Source organism: Mirounga leonina, unplaced genomic scaffold (genome assembly GCF_011800145.1).
Source record: "Mirounga leonina isolate KUSES-001 unplaced genomic scaffold, KU_Mleo_1.0 Mir_91, whole genome shotgun sequence".
Lineage (NCBI taxonomy): Eukaryota > Metazoa > Chordata > Mammalia > Carnivora > Phocidae > Mirounga > Mirounga leonina.
Genome location: NW_023270839.1, coordinates 12,449,422 through 12,465,613, shown reverse-complemented (window position 1 = coordinate 12,465,613; position 16,192 = coordinate 12,449,422). Strand labels below are relative to the sequence as shown.

The 16,192-nt window shown below is 37.0% G+C and overlaps 1 protein-coding gene across 1 annotated transcript in view; it reads left to right on the top strand.

Moving 5' to 3' along the window:
• Positions 1-15,937, top strand: part of AQR (aquarius intron-binding spliceosomal factor) — a 100,299-nt gene extending 84,362 nt beyond the window's left edge. The window contains exons 28-35 of the mRNA XM_034994740.1: positions 3,004-3,075; positions 4,152-4,339; positions 5,008-5,179; positions 6,422-6,592; positions 10,433-10,518; positions 11,860-12,034; positions 14,021-14,134; positions 15,311-15,937. Coding sequence (XP_034850631.1) covers positions 3,004-3,075; positions 4,152-4,339; positions 5,008-5,179; positions 6,422-6,592; positions 10,433-10,518; positions 11,860-12,034; positions 14,021-14,134; positions 15,311-15,643 — 1,311 coding nt within the window. The 3' untranslated portion in view covers positions 15,644-15,937. The remainder of the gene's footprint in view (positions 1-3,003; positions 3,076-4,151; positions 4,340-5,007; positions 5,180-6,421; positions 6,593-10,432; positions 10,519-11,859; positions 12,035-14,020; positions 14,135-15,310) is intronic.
• Positions 15,938-16,192: the final 255 nt, after the last annotated feature.

Sequence of the window (16,192 nt, the reverse complement as noted above, 5' to 3'; positions counted from 1 at the left end):
TGTGAACTTACCCTTTTGCAAATTAGTAGTGAGAATTTTTCACCTAAATATTTTGTTCTTGGGGCTGACATAGAAAATATGCTTGGTATTTGATATTAAATCATATCGGTTTAATAACAAGGGAAATGATGCGATTATAATTAACATTTTATGGTGTTGTGCAGCTTTTCACATGCATATTCTAAAAAACATTACTTGTAGCTTATCAAACTTTCATTAATCATTTACTTACAATGTGCTATACATATATAGTTAGCATGAGTGCTGATAGTATTCCTTAGATCTTTTATATTTTTAAGTTTGAAGTTTTATTTTTATCAAACTTCCCCTGCATCTGGTTTATGCATTTAAAAACCTTGTAGAGCTACTTAACATGAAGAAAGGGCAGTCTCCTACTTCCCTGATTAGCCATTCCTTCAACTCTTAGTATTTTCTGTGTTCTTTTTATCTGTATCAGTAAAGAATGTTAAATTTTGCGTTTTAGGGGTACCTGGGTGGCTTAGTGGGTTAAGCATCTGCCTTGGTCTCAGGTCATGATCCAAGGGTCCTGGGATCGAGCCTCTCGTCGGGCTCCCTGCTCAGCGGGGAGCCTGCTTCTCCCTCTGCCTGCCTCTCCCTCTGCCTGCCACTCCCCCTGCTTGTGCTCTCTCTCTCTCTCTGTGTCAAATAAATAAATTTGCATTTTCGACATTGTGTTTTGACCCTGTGCCATCCCCAGGGAGACATGCATGCACAGTCATGTGCTCTTTTCCTGCCTTAATATGCCCAGTATGGTTATGTCATAATTTTGCTTTGTGATTAAAGTCGCCTTTTAAAAAGCAGAATCTATAGATACATTTTTTGTAAGTTAAAATGCATTAGATTTTCAGAGTTATTTTTCAGAAAGCAGGCTCTTTAAACCATCTTGAGCTGCTCCCACTCTGTTTTGCATATCATGTCTATTATCCTCAGAGTCCACACAGGGACTTGTGAGAAAATATGGATCTTAGAATTCTTCCTCCTAAGCTCCCATGAGGATGACCTAATTAATTCTTGTAATAGGGAAATTCAACATCAGCTAGAGCTAGAGAAGACACCTATCCACATACCTTTAAGTATTTTCAATAAGGAACAGTACAGAATTGAACCTTAACTTTCATCATTGGATGTCCAATGGAAATTCATGTCAGCTACTTGTCTTGGACAAATAAATACAACCATAGTTTTGTAAAAGTGAGTAGCACAGAAATTACAGTATATGTGAAAAACTCATTTAAAAACAGAGTTAATAGGGCACCCTGGCAGGAGCTGAAATTGGAAAAAAATATACCGTAATAAAATAAATAAAAAATAAAAGAGAGTTAATTAAGCATAAAGAGTAAATATGCTACTACCTTCCACCTTCCAAGGAAACAAAATAAGAGGAGAAAACATGGGGCACCTGGGTGGCTCAGTTGGTTAAGAGGAGAAAACATTAAAAACACAAAACAAAGGAATTCTAATTTGTACTTAGTGAGATTCTCAAAGAAGGTATTTTACCAATAAGACAAGGAAGAGGATGTCACACTAAGTAACAAGCAGAATTAGAAGTAGAGGGGAAGGAAAACATGTTGAGAATAGATCTAGAAGAGAATTGAGCAGATGGGAGAGCAGTAATCATCAAAGAAAATGAAATTTCCTTATGTTGGAGAAAGACTTGATTTTTCATTATCTTATAAGTGTGCAGTGCCTGATGTTACTGGAAACTGGGCTAGTGGAAGGATGCAGGCATCAAACAAGTAAATATACAGATAGAATTACATATTGTGATGTGCTATGAGACAAAAGGAGAGAGCTCTATGGAATCAGGTTTAACTTGGGAGGTCAGAGAAGACATGGATAAAGTGGGTTTTAAGCTGGTACTTTAAAGATGAGGAAGAGCCAAGCAGACAAAAAAATGAAGAGCATATAGTACTGCAGAGGGCCTAAGGCCAGAATGGTTTTGCCATTTCTAAGAAAATGAAATAGGTCAACATGGCTAAAGCTTAATTAGTAAGGAGGAAGGTGGCATTTAAAGTAGGAGAGGAAGACGGGGGCCAAATTGAATAAAGGCCTGTATTAATACACCTTTTACAGGCCTTTTCAGGGATCTTTTTCCTAAGATAAGTGGAAGCCAGGGAAGGGTTTGAAACCAGTTGGTGACATGATCTGATGCCTGTTTTATCAGTGGTTTAGGGGAGGCAAGCCAGGAAGGGGATGGGCTAGTAAAAGAGATTTCTGGCAGTAGTCAGAGTGGTGGCTTAGATTTTAGTGGTGGTGGTAGTAGAAATGGAGAGAGAGTTTTGAAGATAAAACTACATGCTTTGATGACAAATTGAATGCCAGGGGTAAAATAGAGTTAGATTGTCAAGTGCTGGGTAGGATTCATAAGGGGAAAAAAAATAGCCCAAAAAACTACCCAGGGTAAGAATACCAATGGAAATGACCTCATATATAATCATAAATTGATTCTTTCTTATGTAGAACTTAAGGAACTTTCAACTTAGTTGAAAATAACTAAATTGATATACAATGTAAGAAATGATATGCAGGATCTCTTCAAGGTAGAATTGTATATTCAGGGGCCTTCCCTGAGGTTACAGACTTGAACTAGAAAAGCAGGGGCATCATGATAAAAAAGATTATGAACTTTCTGTTTGAATAATTTGTATGATGTTATTTTTATCTGAAATTATTTGGGGTTTTTTTGGATAGTTGTTATAGTTATGGTGGTAGTTGTTTGGCTTTCAAGCTGTCTTTTTTTTTTTTTTTTTTTAAGATTTTATTTATTTATTTGACACAGAGAGAGACACAGAAAGGGAACACAAGCAGGGGCAGAGGGAGAGGGAGAAGCAGGCTTTCCACGGAGCAGGGAGTCCGATGCGGGGCTCTATCCCAGGACCCTGCGATCATGACCTGAGCCGAAGCAGACGCTTAATGACTGAGCCACCCACGCGCCCCTCAAGCTGTCTTTTTAACAAGCTTTCCTTTTTCTCCATTTCTCAGTATGACAACATTTTAATGGAAGAGGCTGCACAGATCCTGGAAATAGAAACTTTTATACCTCTTCTTCTACAGGTAAGAAACAGAGATCTGAGACAAAGAAAGTAGAGTTTGAAGAATTCTGGGGAACAGTGTCAAAAATCTACACAGTTTTGGGGTGCTAATTGTCATAATTACATATTCTTTTTAACTTCATTATGTTTGCTATTCTATTTTAAGCCTATAAACTTCCTTTAATCTAGTCACTGGTTATTTAGTAGTTTGTTTTGTTTCCAGGAGTACTATTTAAAAATTCATAGTTTATCTTTAAGTTTTGAAAAGACAGTAATTTTAATCAAGAAAATTACATTGTTAAGCAGTCTGGAGGGTAGATGAGCTATTTTTTTCATTTCCTTTGTTAGAGTTGTTTCTGGAATTGTTTTTGATGTTCACTGAGTACATTGCTTTTCTTTATTTTGTGCCTAAATTTTTCTGAGCTTAATGACGATGTTTAAGAATGTTTCTTATTGTACAATAGTCTTTACTATGGAAGAATTAAAAACAAAATGTGGAATTCCCAATTTAAGAATAGTGACTGCTTTAATTTATGGATAAATTGGATTCTAAAAGTTGTTTTATGAGCCAAGTTATTTGGAACTTGGGATGTGTTTTATCAGGGTATGTTTCAAGGAACAAGGTGTGTAAAGTAGGAAATCAAAGTAGTCATGTGGGAAATTAAAGACATAATTTTTACTGCTTTGGGGGTCTTCAGACTGGCTCTTGGCTTAATTGTAATACAGAGTATCTACTTTGACATCTGTCCATTTCCCTGCGCAGGCATCTTTTTCTTTCTATGCACGCTTTGCCTAATTCTGACCTGAGTCTCCCTTGGCTTGCCCTACCTTAAAGTAGGGTAATTCCATGCTCACCTTCTCAATCCCTCTACCCTCCCTCATGCACTGTCAGTCATAAGGGTGATGGCCCCTGTTTGTGGTTCACAAATCATTCTATAAATTTTCCAGATTTCTCTCTGTGGAACTGGTGAATAAGAATTAGTAAGCCAATAAAGCCATTTTTTTTAAATAGCAGGACTCTTGAGTGATTAATTAGAGACCAACAGGACAATATATTAATCAGAGTATTTTGTCATCTCCTCACTTTTCATTTTCTAGAATCCTCAAGATGGTTTTAGCCGCCTGAAACGCTGGATTATGATTGGTGATCATCACCAGTTACCTCCAGTCATTAAGAATATGGCCTTTCAGAAGTATTCAAACATGGAGCAGTCTCTCTTCACTCGCTTTGTCCGGGTTGGAGTTCCTACTGTGGACCTTGATGCTCAAGGGAGAGCCAGGGCAAGGTAAAGGAGCCTTAAGAACTACCTATTTAAGGACCCCAGCTCCGTGATCCAGCTATTTGGTAGCATATTCAGTAGCAAGTGTAGAATTCCCTGTTGTCTAGGAACCTGCCATCTACAAATCTGGAAGTGCCTATATTGCCTTCGGCATGGGGTGTGAACTGACCGAGATATTTCCTGTACTTCATTCACTGAGATTAATTGATGTGACTTGTAAACTAAAGCTTCTTTTCACTGTCCCTTGCCCTTTCTTCATGCCCCCAGAAGATATATAGTTAATATCATTTTGAAATCTAAAACAAAAGGTGAACAAGAAGAAAACACACCAGTTCTTACTTATATTAAGTGTACAGGCCCTATCTCATAATTACCTCAAAGTATTCCTCAATTTACAGACTCTCCCCTGTTTTTTGTTTTTTTGTTTTTTATTTAAGGAATAAAGATAGCATTTATCTCAGAGAACACAATAGAGCTTCATTTCTGTAATCATCAAGTCTTCTGACCTTTGGTTACTTGAAGCAGGGAGGCAAGTTGAAAAAGCATTATTGCTAAAAAGATGAGTGCAAAATGGTGAACATGAAAATTAAAAGGAAGAGCACAGCTCCTTAGGAACCCAAATTTTGCATCACTAATATTTCCTGTTTGTGGGGGCGGGGTTTGTCTTTGGAAAGCTTATGTAACCTCTACAACTGGCGATACAAGAATCTGGGAAACCTACCTCATGTGCAGCTCTTGCCAGAGTTTAGTACAGCAAATGCTGGCTTGCTTTATGACTTCCAGCTCATCAATGTGGAAGATTTTCAAGGAGTGGGAGAGTCTGAACCTAATCCTTATTTTTATCAGGTGAGAAAAAACGTGAAACTTTTAAGTTTATTTTGCATTAACTAGCTGAATTACTACCTAAATCAGTGACATTGAACCATTTGGCTAGCCATTGAAAAAACAAAATTAAGTTCCCACCTCACACACAACACAAAAATCTCTGTTTCAAATAGATTCAAGATATGTACACCAAAGAAAAGAAACTGTAAACACACTAGAAAGAAGAAAATCCTGATTTAATATATAATATATACACATATATATATATTTATAATAACATTAGGGTGAGAAAGGTCTTAAGCTCATTACCAGAGGCAGAAATCATAAAAATATTGATTGGAGACCAAAATTTATTTCCAAGATTTAACAGACAGTGGGTTGAATTCTGAATATATATATATACGGAACTCCTATAAATCACTTTTTAAAATACACCCCAACAGAAAAATGCAATAAAGATAAAAATGTGCAATTCACAAAAAAAGATTAATAGCAAGTATAAGTCACTGGACTGTATTTTCACCTCTAATAATACTCAGTGTGGAGTAGGTTTAGGGAAATTTTATACTCATGCAATGCTAGAAGGAAAACAATTTGGTGAACAGATTGTCAGTATGTATTAAAAGCAGTGTCCTCACTCTGAAGAATTTATCCTAAAAAAATAAATGGACAAGTTTGCAAAGGCTTATGTGCTAAAATGTCCATCAGATCTTTTTCTTTTACTGCATATTATTTTAGAAATGAGAAGCAACCAAAGTATCTATCGGTAGGTATTAATTACACTATTACCTATTCCATATAATGAATAGGCACTAAGTATGATAACATTGTAACTTTGTTTACTGACAAGGAAAATGTTTATGCTATATTAAATGAAAAAAACTAGGTTGTAAAATATATTGTATAGCGTTCTATTTTTTTTTTAAAGATTTATTTATTTGAGAGAGAGAGTGGGGGTGGGGAGTGCGGGCTGCAGAGGGAGAGGGGGAGAATGTAAATGATTTTTCTGAAGGTGTTCGAGAATTTTACTTTTGTCTTTACATGAAAACCAGCTTCTTGTCTTCCTTTTTTGATTTTCATGTTATGTTATCAGTTAACCTAGGATAGGATTATTCCTTAGTTTTATGGAAGGTGTTCACTTGTCCAAGTTGACTTCACTTCTTGAGGTGTAATAAATGAACACTCGTGCCAGTTATAACCATTCTTTCTGCAGAATTGAAGCAAAAGGAAATAAATGCATAATTGATCATTTCTACATTACAGAATCTTGGAGAAGCAGAATATGTAGTGGCACTTTTTATGTACATGTGTTTACTTGGTTACCCTGCTGATAAGATTAGTATTCTAACAACATATAATGGGCAAAAGCATCTTATTCGTGACATCATCAATAGACGATGTGGAAGCAATCCATTGATTGGAAGACCAAATAAGGTAATTTTGTGAATATCATATGTTCTCTTATTCATCATGTTGGCAGGATGGGAAAATTTATATTTATTACGAGTTATTTATATTATTCTACTTTGTCTCTTTGCTATCTCCTTTTAAGACATAAGGAAATGAAATAATAGGAACTATAAATACTTCTCTAGCAGTCCTATCAGTGTTGTTGGTTTGCTGTGAAATTCTGTCTCAACTACCACATTGAAGACTTTTGTTGATGGTAATCAGAAATAAATGATCCTAAAACTTTTTGTTGGTAAAATGGAGGATAATGAAATTACATTATTTATGTACTATTATAGTAGAAATAGGATTGTAGCATTTTTTTATTTTGTCATTTTTGCAAAGGTATAATTTGTACTGCTTTTTATTGTATGTGTGTGGGAGAGGGTTTTTTCTTGAGAATAAGGAAAGATTGTAGTACCTTCAGACCTGAGGATTATTTTTTTTATGCTTTTTAAAATTTTTTGTGTGGTATAGAGTAATATCAAATAAGACACTTGATTATATCAATAAAAGGCTGAAAGGTTAGAATAAAAAATATATTACTAATGATGAAATTAAGACTTCAGTTGTAAACATGGAAGCTCTTTCACTTTTTCTTGGAAATCATCCAAGAGTAACAGGAAAATGGGAGGAGGGAAAGACAAACGACATTTTTAGTGAGGTGACACAAATCAGGGGACTAAGATCAGGAAGAAAATGTGGGAAGAAGAGAATTTAGAGGACCAGTCTTGAAAGTACCAGCAAAAACACTTTCTGAAGGTGAATGGCACACTCTGAAGCATAAGAGCCACGTTCCTGTTACTGAACAGTGGATGTGGAAATTGGGGTGAGCAGAAGCCTTCTGGTCCCAGATTGGTTCAAAGAAGCCTCCATGTGAGCCATGCTCGCCCAAAAGCAGACTTGTCTCTACAGTAGCAGAGGAAAAGAGAACCTTCTGTTGTGAAAACCACCCAGCCTTTAGGAAACCATCCAGCTCATCCCAGCTTAACCTCTGGCACATAGCTAATCTAAGAAACCACATATTCAGTGATGAAATAGTGAGAAAAAGGAACCTAGCACAAGCTCGATTTATACAGGGAAAAAAAGGAGGGCAGCAAAACGTACCGACAAGACATTTGCTTCAAAAACATGTTGGCCCGGAACAGATTGAAAACTTTGAATACACATTTGGCTGTGAATTTTAAAATGCTTAATGAAGTAACCATTTCTGTGGGGAAGGCTACAAAGCAGAGAAATTTAATAACTCAGGAAGAGATGAAATGTGAGCTGGGAGAAAATAAAAGCACAGAAATGGAGACAGAGTTGAAAGGAGTACAAGGACACACTGAACACTCCATGTAGAAAGTGAAAATGAGAAACGAGTAACTTTGAAATATAGAAAGCTTAGAAGTAGAAGAACCTCAATATCTGAGTCCTTTAATTTATAACAGAAAAACTTAAGTAATAAAGGAAAGTTCTCTCTCTCATAACAAGAAGACAAAAGTGAAATGGCTCCAGGGCTGAGTTACAGAGTGATTCCATGATGTCATCAAAGACCAAGGTTCATTTCATCCTTTTGCTCTGCCATTCTGAGTGTGTGAGTCCAGTTCTCAGATAAGCTTTCTACATGGTCAGGTTGGCAACAGAAATTTCCAGGGATTACATCCACACGTAAGAGCAAAACACTTAAATCTAAAATATAAGAACTCCTATCTATAACAGTCGTTGTTAAATAAACACAGCCCAATACAAAATTGGCGAACGAATAGTCGCTTTACACCAGAAGACATAGGAATGGCCAATAAGCACATGCAAAGTGCTTACCATCATTCCTTGTCAGGGGAATGCAGATTAAAACTACAGTGAGGTACGCTGCACACCAAATAGATTGGCTAAAATTGGCAAAATTGACAGTGTACCAGTTGTTGGCAAGGATGTGGAGCAACTGGAACTCTGAATCTAGAACAGTGCTGGTGAATGTGTAGAGTGGTACAGCACCTTTGGAAAACAGTTTGACAGTTTCTCATGAAGTTAAACATACACTTACCATACAGCTAAGCAATTTCACTTATACTCATTCAAGAACAGTGAAAATATATGTCCACAAAAATATTTATGCATGAATTACGGCTTTATTCAAGATAGCCCCAAACCAAATGCAAACTGCTACAGCCACTGGAAAACAGTATGGTGATTCCTCAGAAACTTAAAAATAGATCTGCCCTATGATCCAGCAATTGCACTACTGGGTATTTACCCAAAGAATACAAAAACACTAGTTCAAAGGGGTACACGCACCCCTATGTTTATAGCAGCATTATTTACAATAGCCAAATTATGAAGCAGCCCAAGTGTCCATCGATTGATAAATGAATAAAGAAGATGTGAGATATGTGTGTGTTTATACACACACACACAATGGAATATCATTCAGACATTTAAAATTCTGCCATTTGCAACAACATGGATGGAGCTAGAGAGTATAATGCTATAAGCAAAATAAGTCAGAGAAAGACAAATGCCATATGATTTAACTGATACGGAATTTCAGAAACAAAACATATGAGCAAAGGGGGGGGACAAATTAAGAAACACTCAATTATAGAGAACAGTCTCTATGGGGAGGAGCATGGTACGTTGGGTGAAGTAGGGGATGGGGATTAAAGAGTGCACTTGCCATGACAAGCACCAGGTAATGTGTAGAATTGTTGAATCAGTATACTGTACACCTGAAACTAAAATAACACTGTATGTTAACTACACTGGAATCAAAATTTAAAACAAAACAAAAAAGCCCCAAACCAGAAACAACGCAAATGACATGAACAGGTAAATGGGTAAACAAATGTGGTGTATCTATTCATCGGAATACTATTCAACAGTCAAAAGGTATGAACTTCTAATAGACACAACACATGGATGAATCTCAAAAACATGCCAACTCAAGCCAAAAAAAAAAAAAACTTTATGATTCCATTTTTAAGGAATTTAAACAGGCAAAAAGTAATCTGTAGTGACAGAAAGCAGATCAGTGTTTGCCCAGGGCTTGGGGATACAGTTTTGACTACAAAGGGGCCTGAAATAATGGAAATCTTCATTGTGGTGCTTATCTAGGAGCATATATTGTCAAAATTTATCGAAGTAGACACTTCAAGTTTGGAGTGCATTTTATTATATGTGAACTATACTTCTGTGAAGTTGATTAAAAAGAAATGTTTTGTAAAATTCCTAAAGGTATGGACCATGAATTATAGCTTATACACATAAGCACTTAAACTTTTTTTGTTGAATTAGTGAAAAAGTGATAAATGCCTGAGTGTCAATATCAGATTGAAACCTGCATGAACTTTCCTAGTTATATAGTTTCAAACTGAACAAAAAGTACTATGAAAATTACTTGTTTATTTTTTGTGTGTCAGAAGGATGCTATCCATGAGAACTAAGAATATGTTAAATAATAAGTGAGCATACTAAGTTATACTGCTGGACATCAAATGGGGATACCAGGTAATAAGATTAACAGGTCCCTGCATCCAGAGAGTTGGGCAGTCTAGTAGGGGAAGACTGTTAATTCTATAGATAGTAATTCGGTTGTCAGCAGAGGTAAAGATCAGTGCTGTAAGTGTAGTAACATAGGGACGTGGCCTAATCTGGTTACTAAGGTTTATTTCATAGTGTTCATTAACTGGTTTTCTCAATTCCAAGTATATGATCATGTTTTCTTTTTGGATTGATTATCTTAATGATAAGATTTTTATTTCTAGCATATTATTTAAATTATCTCTCTAGAGTCTTATTATTGTGCTTTGAAAATATACCGTATCTCCCATTTTTTCTTCCTAGGTGACAACTGTTGACAGATTTCAAGGTCAACAGAATGATTATATTCTTCTTTCTCTAGTACGAACCAGGGCAGTGGGCCATCTGAGGTACATAAGGAAAACTTTTTTATATTATTGAAATTTATTATCTGCTTCAATTTTGAACTGCTTTGGCTAAGTGGTTTTAAATTTTTTTAAGCTTAAAGCATAATTAATTGTTATAGCAGCATTTGGTTTGGCAAGCTTCTTGTTAGAGTATAACAATATCATATTCTTTGTAGAGTTAACTATTGTCATTGCTTCTGAATTTTTTGAATCTTAAATATTTTAGTACATTTACTTTTTAGTCTTCAGTAACACTCAGAGATAGCATTTTATTATGAAATCTTAATATCTTACATTTGTCAGAAACAGTATCAGAAATTAAAAGAGGTAAGGTGGTAAAAAGTCTTCAGAGTACATTTTTCATTGCACAGGATTTCTGACTTTTTTTCTCACACAGTCTTTCAGCTTCACTGTTAGAGGATAAAGGAACCATTTGTTCTCCCAGGATTAAGAACTGTCAAAACAAACAATAACCTATTTTTATCATTTATTGTGATGTATTTATGTGCTAGAGATTTATGGGAATAATATCTTCTTATTACAAAGCAGCCGTTTAGTTTTATATAAATCTTCATCTCGTATGACTTACTAACAAAACTATAATGAGAGTTCATTTTATTATTTTATTTGGTGGATATAAAGAGAAAAGTCTCCAAGCTCTCATAATGTTGTCATTAAGTCAAAATCTATTTGGAGCTTAGCCCAGTGATCAAGTTCCATTAGAATGATAACTTTTATGTAAGAGTAAACAAAGATGTAATGTTTTGAGAAATTGTTTCAAAACTATTGCATTCTAAAATAGCTTATTTTTGCTTATCAAACATGTATTTGGAGACGAACTTTTCTAAAAAGCAGATCCTTTTCTGGAAGCATTGAGATGTATAGCTGCTGTCTGAATGGGGCATCATTATGATTTACATAATTAAAATCTCCAAAACTCACAGTATGAATACATGAATAATGCCTCATCCCCTCCCCATCTTTTTTCTTAACTGTGTCATGCTTTTGTCTTTTTCACATTCTTACGACTTGACTTCTTGTTCCATAATTCTAATGTAGCTACTTAGACCTTTTTATCAGTGCATTAGTCATGATTTCCCCCACTCACAAAAACAAAAACATCAACACAGAGGTTAGTGATAAAGTAGTAACTTTACTTGGTTTAACTAGTCACTTGATATTGATTAACTTAATCTGTTTATTCTGTTCAGTTTTTAAGAAGCTTAACTTTTTATTGCCATAACTTAACAGGAATATTTAGTAGAATAAGTAAAAAAAAAAAAGAAAAGCTGCATGCATATGTTATTAATCTTGAACTATGCTAATTAATTTTGTTTCCCAAAGGGATGTCCGTCGCTTAGTGGTGGCCATGTCTAGAGCCAGACTTGGACTGTATATCTTCGCAAGAGTATCCCTCTTCCAAAACTGTTTTGAACTAACTCCAGCTTTCAGCCAGCTTACTGCCCGTCCACTTCATTTGCATATAATTCCGACAGAACCTTTCCCAACCAGTAGAAAGGTAGGACTCTTTCTTCATCATATAGAACAGCACTCTCCTATAGATGACCACAGTAGCTAGGAACCAGCATCACATAGATCATCCGATCACTGGTTTAGGGTGCTCCTTACACTGTGGAACTGAATTCGATTTTCTGTGCAAAATAATAATACATGCTAACATTTATCGAGCACTCACTAGTATCAGGCAATTAGCTCTTCCCATACATTATCTCGTTTCATCTCATTTAAGAGTCCTGTTCAGTAGGTTTTCTTATTAACCCCATTTTATGTATGGGGAAACAGGATTAGCAAAGTTAAGTAGTTTGGTCATGCATCTCATAGATGGATCCCAAGATTTGAAAACCCAGGCAGTGTGACTCCAGAATCCATGTTAATGACTGTACTTTACTGCCTCTGTTCAGCTCTTTAATTGATAACAGAGTAATAATGGAGGCACATGGAGATCAGGCAGTGCCAACGAGCAGAAGGCTTGAAAACCAGTGCTTTCCCCGACACCCAGGGGGCTAAGCACTAAGAGCGTCTCCCCATCTTCCGCTCAAGAGACTGGTGTCGGAGGCCAAGAGGGCTGCACGGCTAGCACTGCATCTCAGAAGAGGCAGCTCCTAGCGGAGCCACCAGAAAAGAAGCAAACAAATAAACACAAACAAACAAAACCTTCCATGTTGTGAAGACCGTGTTTCGTAGTTGTAACGGCATGGCAGTCTTTGCACATCATGTGACCCTTGCAGAAAGTGCCCACTATCAAAAGAACACCTGCCTACATGTAATACTGCCATCCTGCTTAATTCTGAGAAATAACTATTTAATGCACTTAATTATTTCTGACATTCTGTGCGCTAATTTGTTACTTTATGGTAAAAATCCTTTGTCTTGATAGAAGTTTTTTACCTTTATGGTTTTCGGAACTGCATCTACAGTAAGAAAAGGTGAGACTTTATAAACGTTTTATAATCAATTATAAATAGGAAACTTGTTCATCTTTATTCTAGGATGGTTTAGGGGGAAGTGCAAATTTTTTATTGTCTTCATTCACTTTACCACTTTACCTGCACTGGTAGAGCAGTGTTTCTCAGATGGTTGTCAGAAACTCCTGCGGCAGCATCCCCTCATTCTCTGTCAGACCTACTGAACCTCCGTCTCCGGGAGCTGGAGCCAACACACCTCCACAATTAACAGTCTTCCCCAGAGAGTTCTGAAACATACCACAAAGTTTGGACTTTAGTATGTGATCATGCACTTTATTAGTAAAAAAACCTTTTGAGTATTCAGCCTCATGACAGTCTGTATATTAAATAACAGTAATGTTAGCTTATTTTTAGAAAAACATAAATAGGAAAAATAGTTTCAATATTTTCTTTCTTTCTTTCTTTTTTTTTTTTTTTTTAAGATTTTATTTATTTGTGAGAGAGAGAATGAGAGACAGAGAACATGAGAGGGAGGAGGGTCAGAGGGAGAAGCAGACTCCCTGCTGAGCAGGGAGCCTGATGTGGGACTCAGTCCCGGGACTCCAGGATCATGACCTGAGCCAAAGGCAGTCACTTAACCGACTGAGCCACCCAGGCACCCTCAATATTTTCTTTCTGACTAAACTTGAAAATTGCCTTTGGAACATACAAGGTATTAGAGACCGTACTTTAGGCCATGTTGATTTTTCTCTCGGTTCAAATGATCCTGTAGCTCTCACTCTTCCACATGGGTTCCTAGACCCAAACTCCTGTTTCACTTGCCAGCCTGAAATTAAAAGGTAGTAACTCGTAGTTCCCTTCTAGTCTCTACCTTTTGCTAAATTTAAACTGAATCTCTTCTCTTTATGAAGTCGTTATTGGGCTCTCACATACACTTACATCTTAATGTCCTGGTACTATTCTGATGTCCTCCAAACCCTAGTAGTGCTTTTACATAAGATGGAGACATGGGCATCTGGAATGTTCACTTTTAGCATAACAACCTTCTCACTGTCCTTAACCTTCTCTTTGCCTTCTAGAATGGAGAGCGACCATCTCATGAAGTACAGATAATAAAGAACATGCCCCAGATGGCAAACTTTGTATACAACATGTACATGCATTTGATACAGACCACACATCATTATCATCAGGTGAGTTTTCTCAAAATTCACTCTTATTTTTCTTGTAGAAAGAATCTTCTTTGCAGACTACACCTTTAAAGTACTCAATTCCTTGTGGGAAACCAGCTAAACCAAACAAGGTTGTTGTTATTCATGTAATATCCATATTTTTTAAACACCTTTATGTAGATATAATTTGGCCTATGATAAATTCCACATATTTAAAGCATATAATTTAATATGTTCTGATATATGTAAATACCTGTGAAACCATCATCACAATCAAGATAATGAACATACTCAGTATCTCCAAAAGTTTCCTCGTGCCCCTTGGTAACCCTTCTCATCCTTCACCAGTCCCTTTCCCACCTTCTCCAGGCAAACAAGGATCTTACCCTCAACCTGTAGCCCCTTTTTATTGCCAAATAATATTCCACTGTAGGGACCTACCAGGTGTACCCATTGACCTGTTGATGGACATTTGGGTTCTTTCCAACTTTGGCTATTACAGAGGAAGCTGCTGTGAACATTCTTGTACCAGTCTTTGTATTTGGGTGGGGGGGAATCCCTAGGAGTAGAATGGCTGAAAAACAGAGTAAATGTGTTCAACTTCTTAAGAAACTGCCCACCCATTTTGCGAAGTAGTTGCATCAGATTCCCAGCAGCAGCGAATGAGAGCTGTCGTTGCACCACACCCTCACCCACACTTGTTATGGCCTTTTTTATTTTAGCCATTCTAAAGGGGAGGCTAAGCATGTAGAGCTGCTCCAGTGTTCTGGTTGAGTGCGGACAGAAGCTTCGTGCCCTGCTGCCCCCTCTCTGCCATGGTTTTGTCTGAAGGCTTGGTTCCTCCCCACCCCTCACATGGCTCCTTGACTGAGGCTGGCCCTTTCTTCAGTTGTGTCAGTCACTTCTAATCAGCCACTGTTTTTGTAGAAGTGTTACAGCAAATTTCTTTGCTAAAAAAGCTAATCGGTTTTCATATTATTTTCTTCTCTGAAGATTTAATACATACTTTGATCTCTGGAGTCAGCAAGATCTAGGCCATTGCCATCAGAGTTTTGTTTGTAATACACAATGGCCAGCAGTGTTTTAGAGAACCCTCGATTGAACAGTATCTATTAGTAAGATAATATGAGAGCTTAGCTTTGTAAGCCAGTGTTTTTTTCATTTGAGTTCCTATTGATGTTTTCTTTTTCTCATTAGACTTTATTACAGCTACCACCTGCTATGGTAGAAGAAGGTGAGGAAGCTCAAAGTCAGGAAACAGAGTTGGAAACAGAAGAAGAGGCCAATCCTGCTCAGACTGACCTATCCAGTCTGACAGATGCCACCTCTAGTCAAGAATCCTCAGCCTCTCAGATTGAGACCACCTGCAGTCAGACGGAGAGCACCCCCAGTCAGACAGGAGCTAGTTCCAGTCCAGAAGCCACCCCTGCTGCATCTGATCTCAGTGCTACTGTGGCAGGACCTGTAGCTGTTCCAGCAGAGGCTCAGGTCCCTCAAGATGTCACACTGGCCCCAGAGGAGACCAAGTAGCCCAACTGTGGCCTTTCTTAGGACATTTCCTTCATAAAGTCTAAGTAAAGCTACTTTTTGTATTTTATATTTGCTTCTGCTTTTTTAGGGTACTAATCAGTGTTCAGTTCTTAATTTTGTTAACCGATCTCAGTGTTTGTCTTCTTGGATATATTTAAAAGAAAATTATATTGTGTGTGAACTGAAAACTTCAGTTTCATTTATTCAGTCAGAAGGGCAAATAGCCATTCCTTTGATATTTTTATAATTGAATGTATCTGTAATCATACCTATATTAAAAGAATTTTTTTTAAAGATTTTATTTATTTATTTGAGAGAGAGAATGAGATAGAGAGCATGAGAGGGGGGAGGGTCAGAGGGAGAAGCAGACTCCCTGCTGAGCAGGGAGCCCGATGCGGGACTCGATCCCGGGACTCCAGGATCATGACCTGAGCTGAAGGCAGTCGCTTAACCAACTGAGCCACCCAGGCACCCAAAAGAATTTTCTATAGAATACACAAGACATACTTTCCATTTTCAGTGAACTTCTCTAAAGAAAAGGAGAGAATA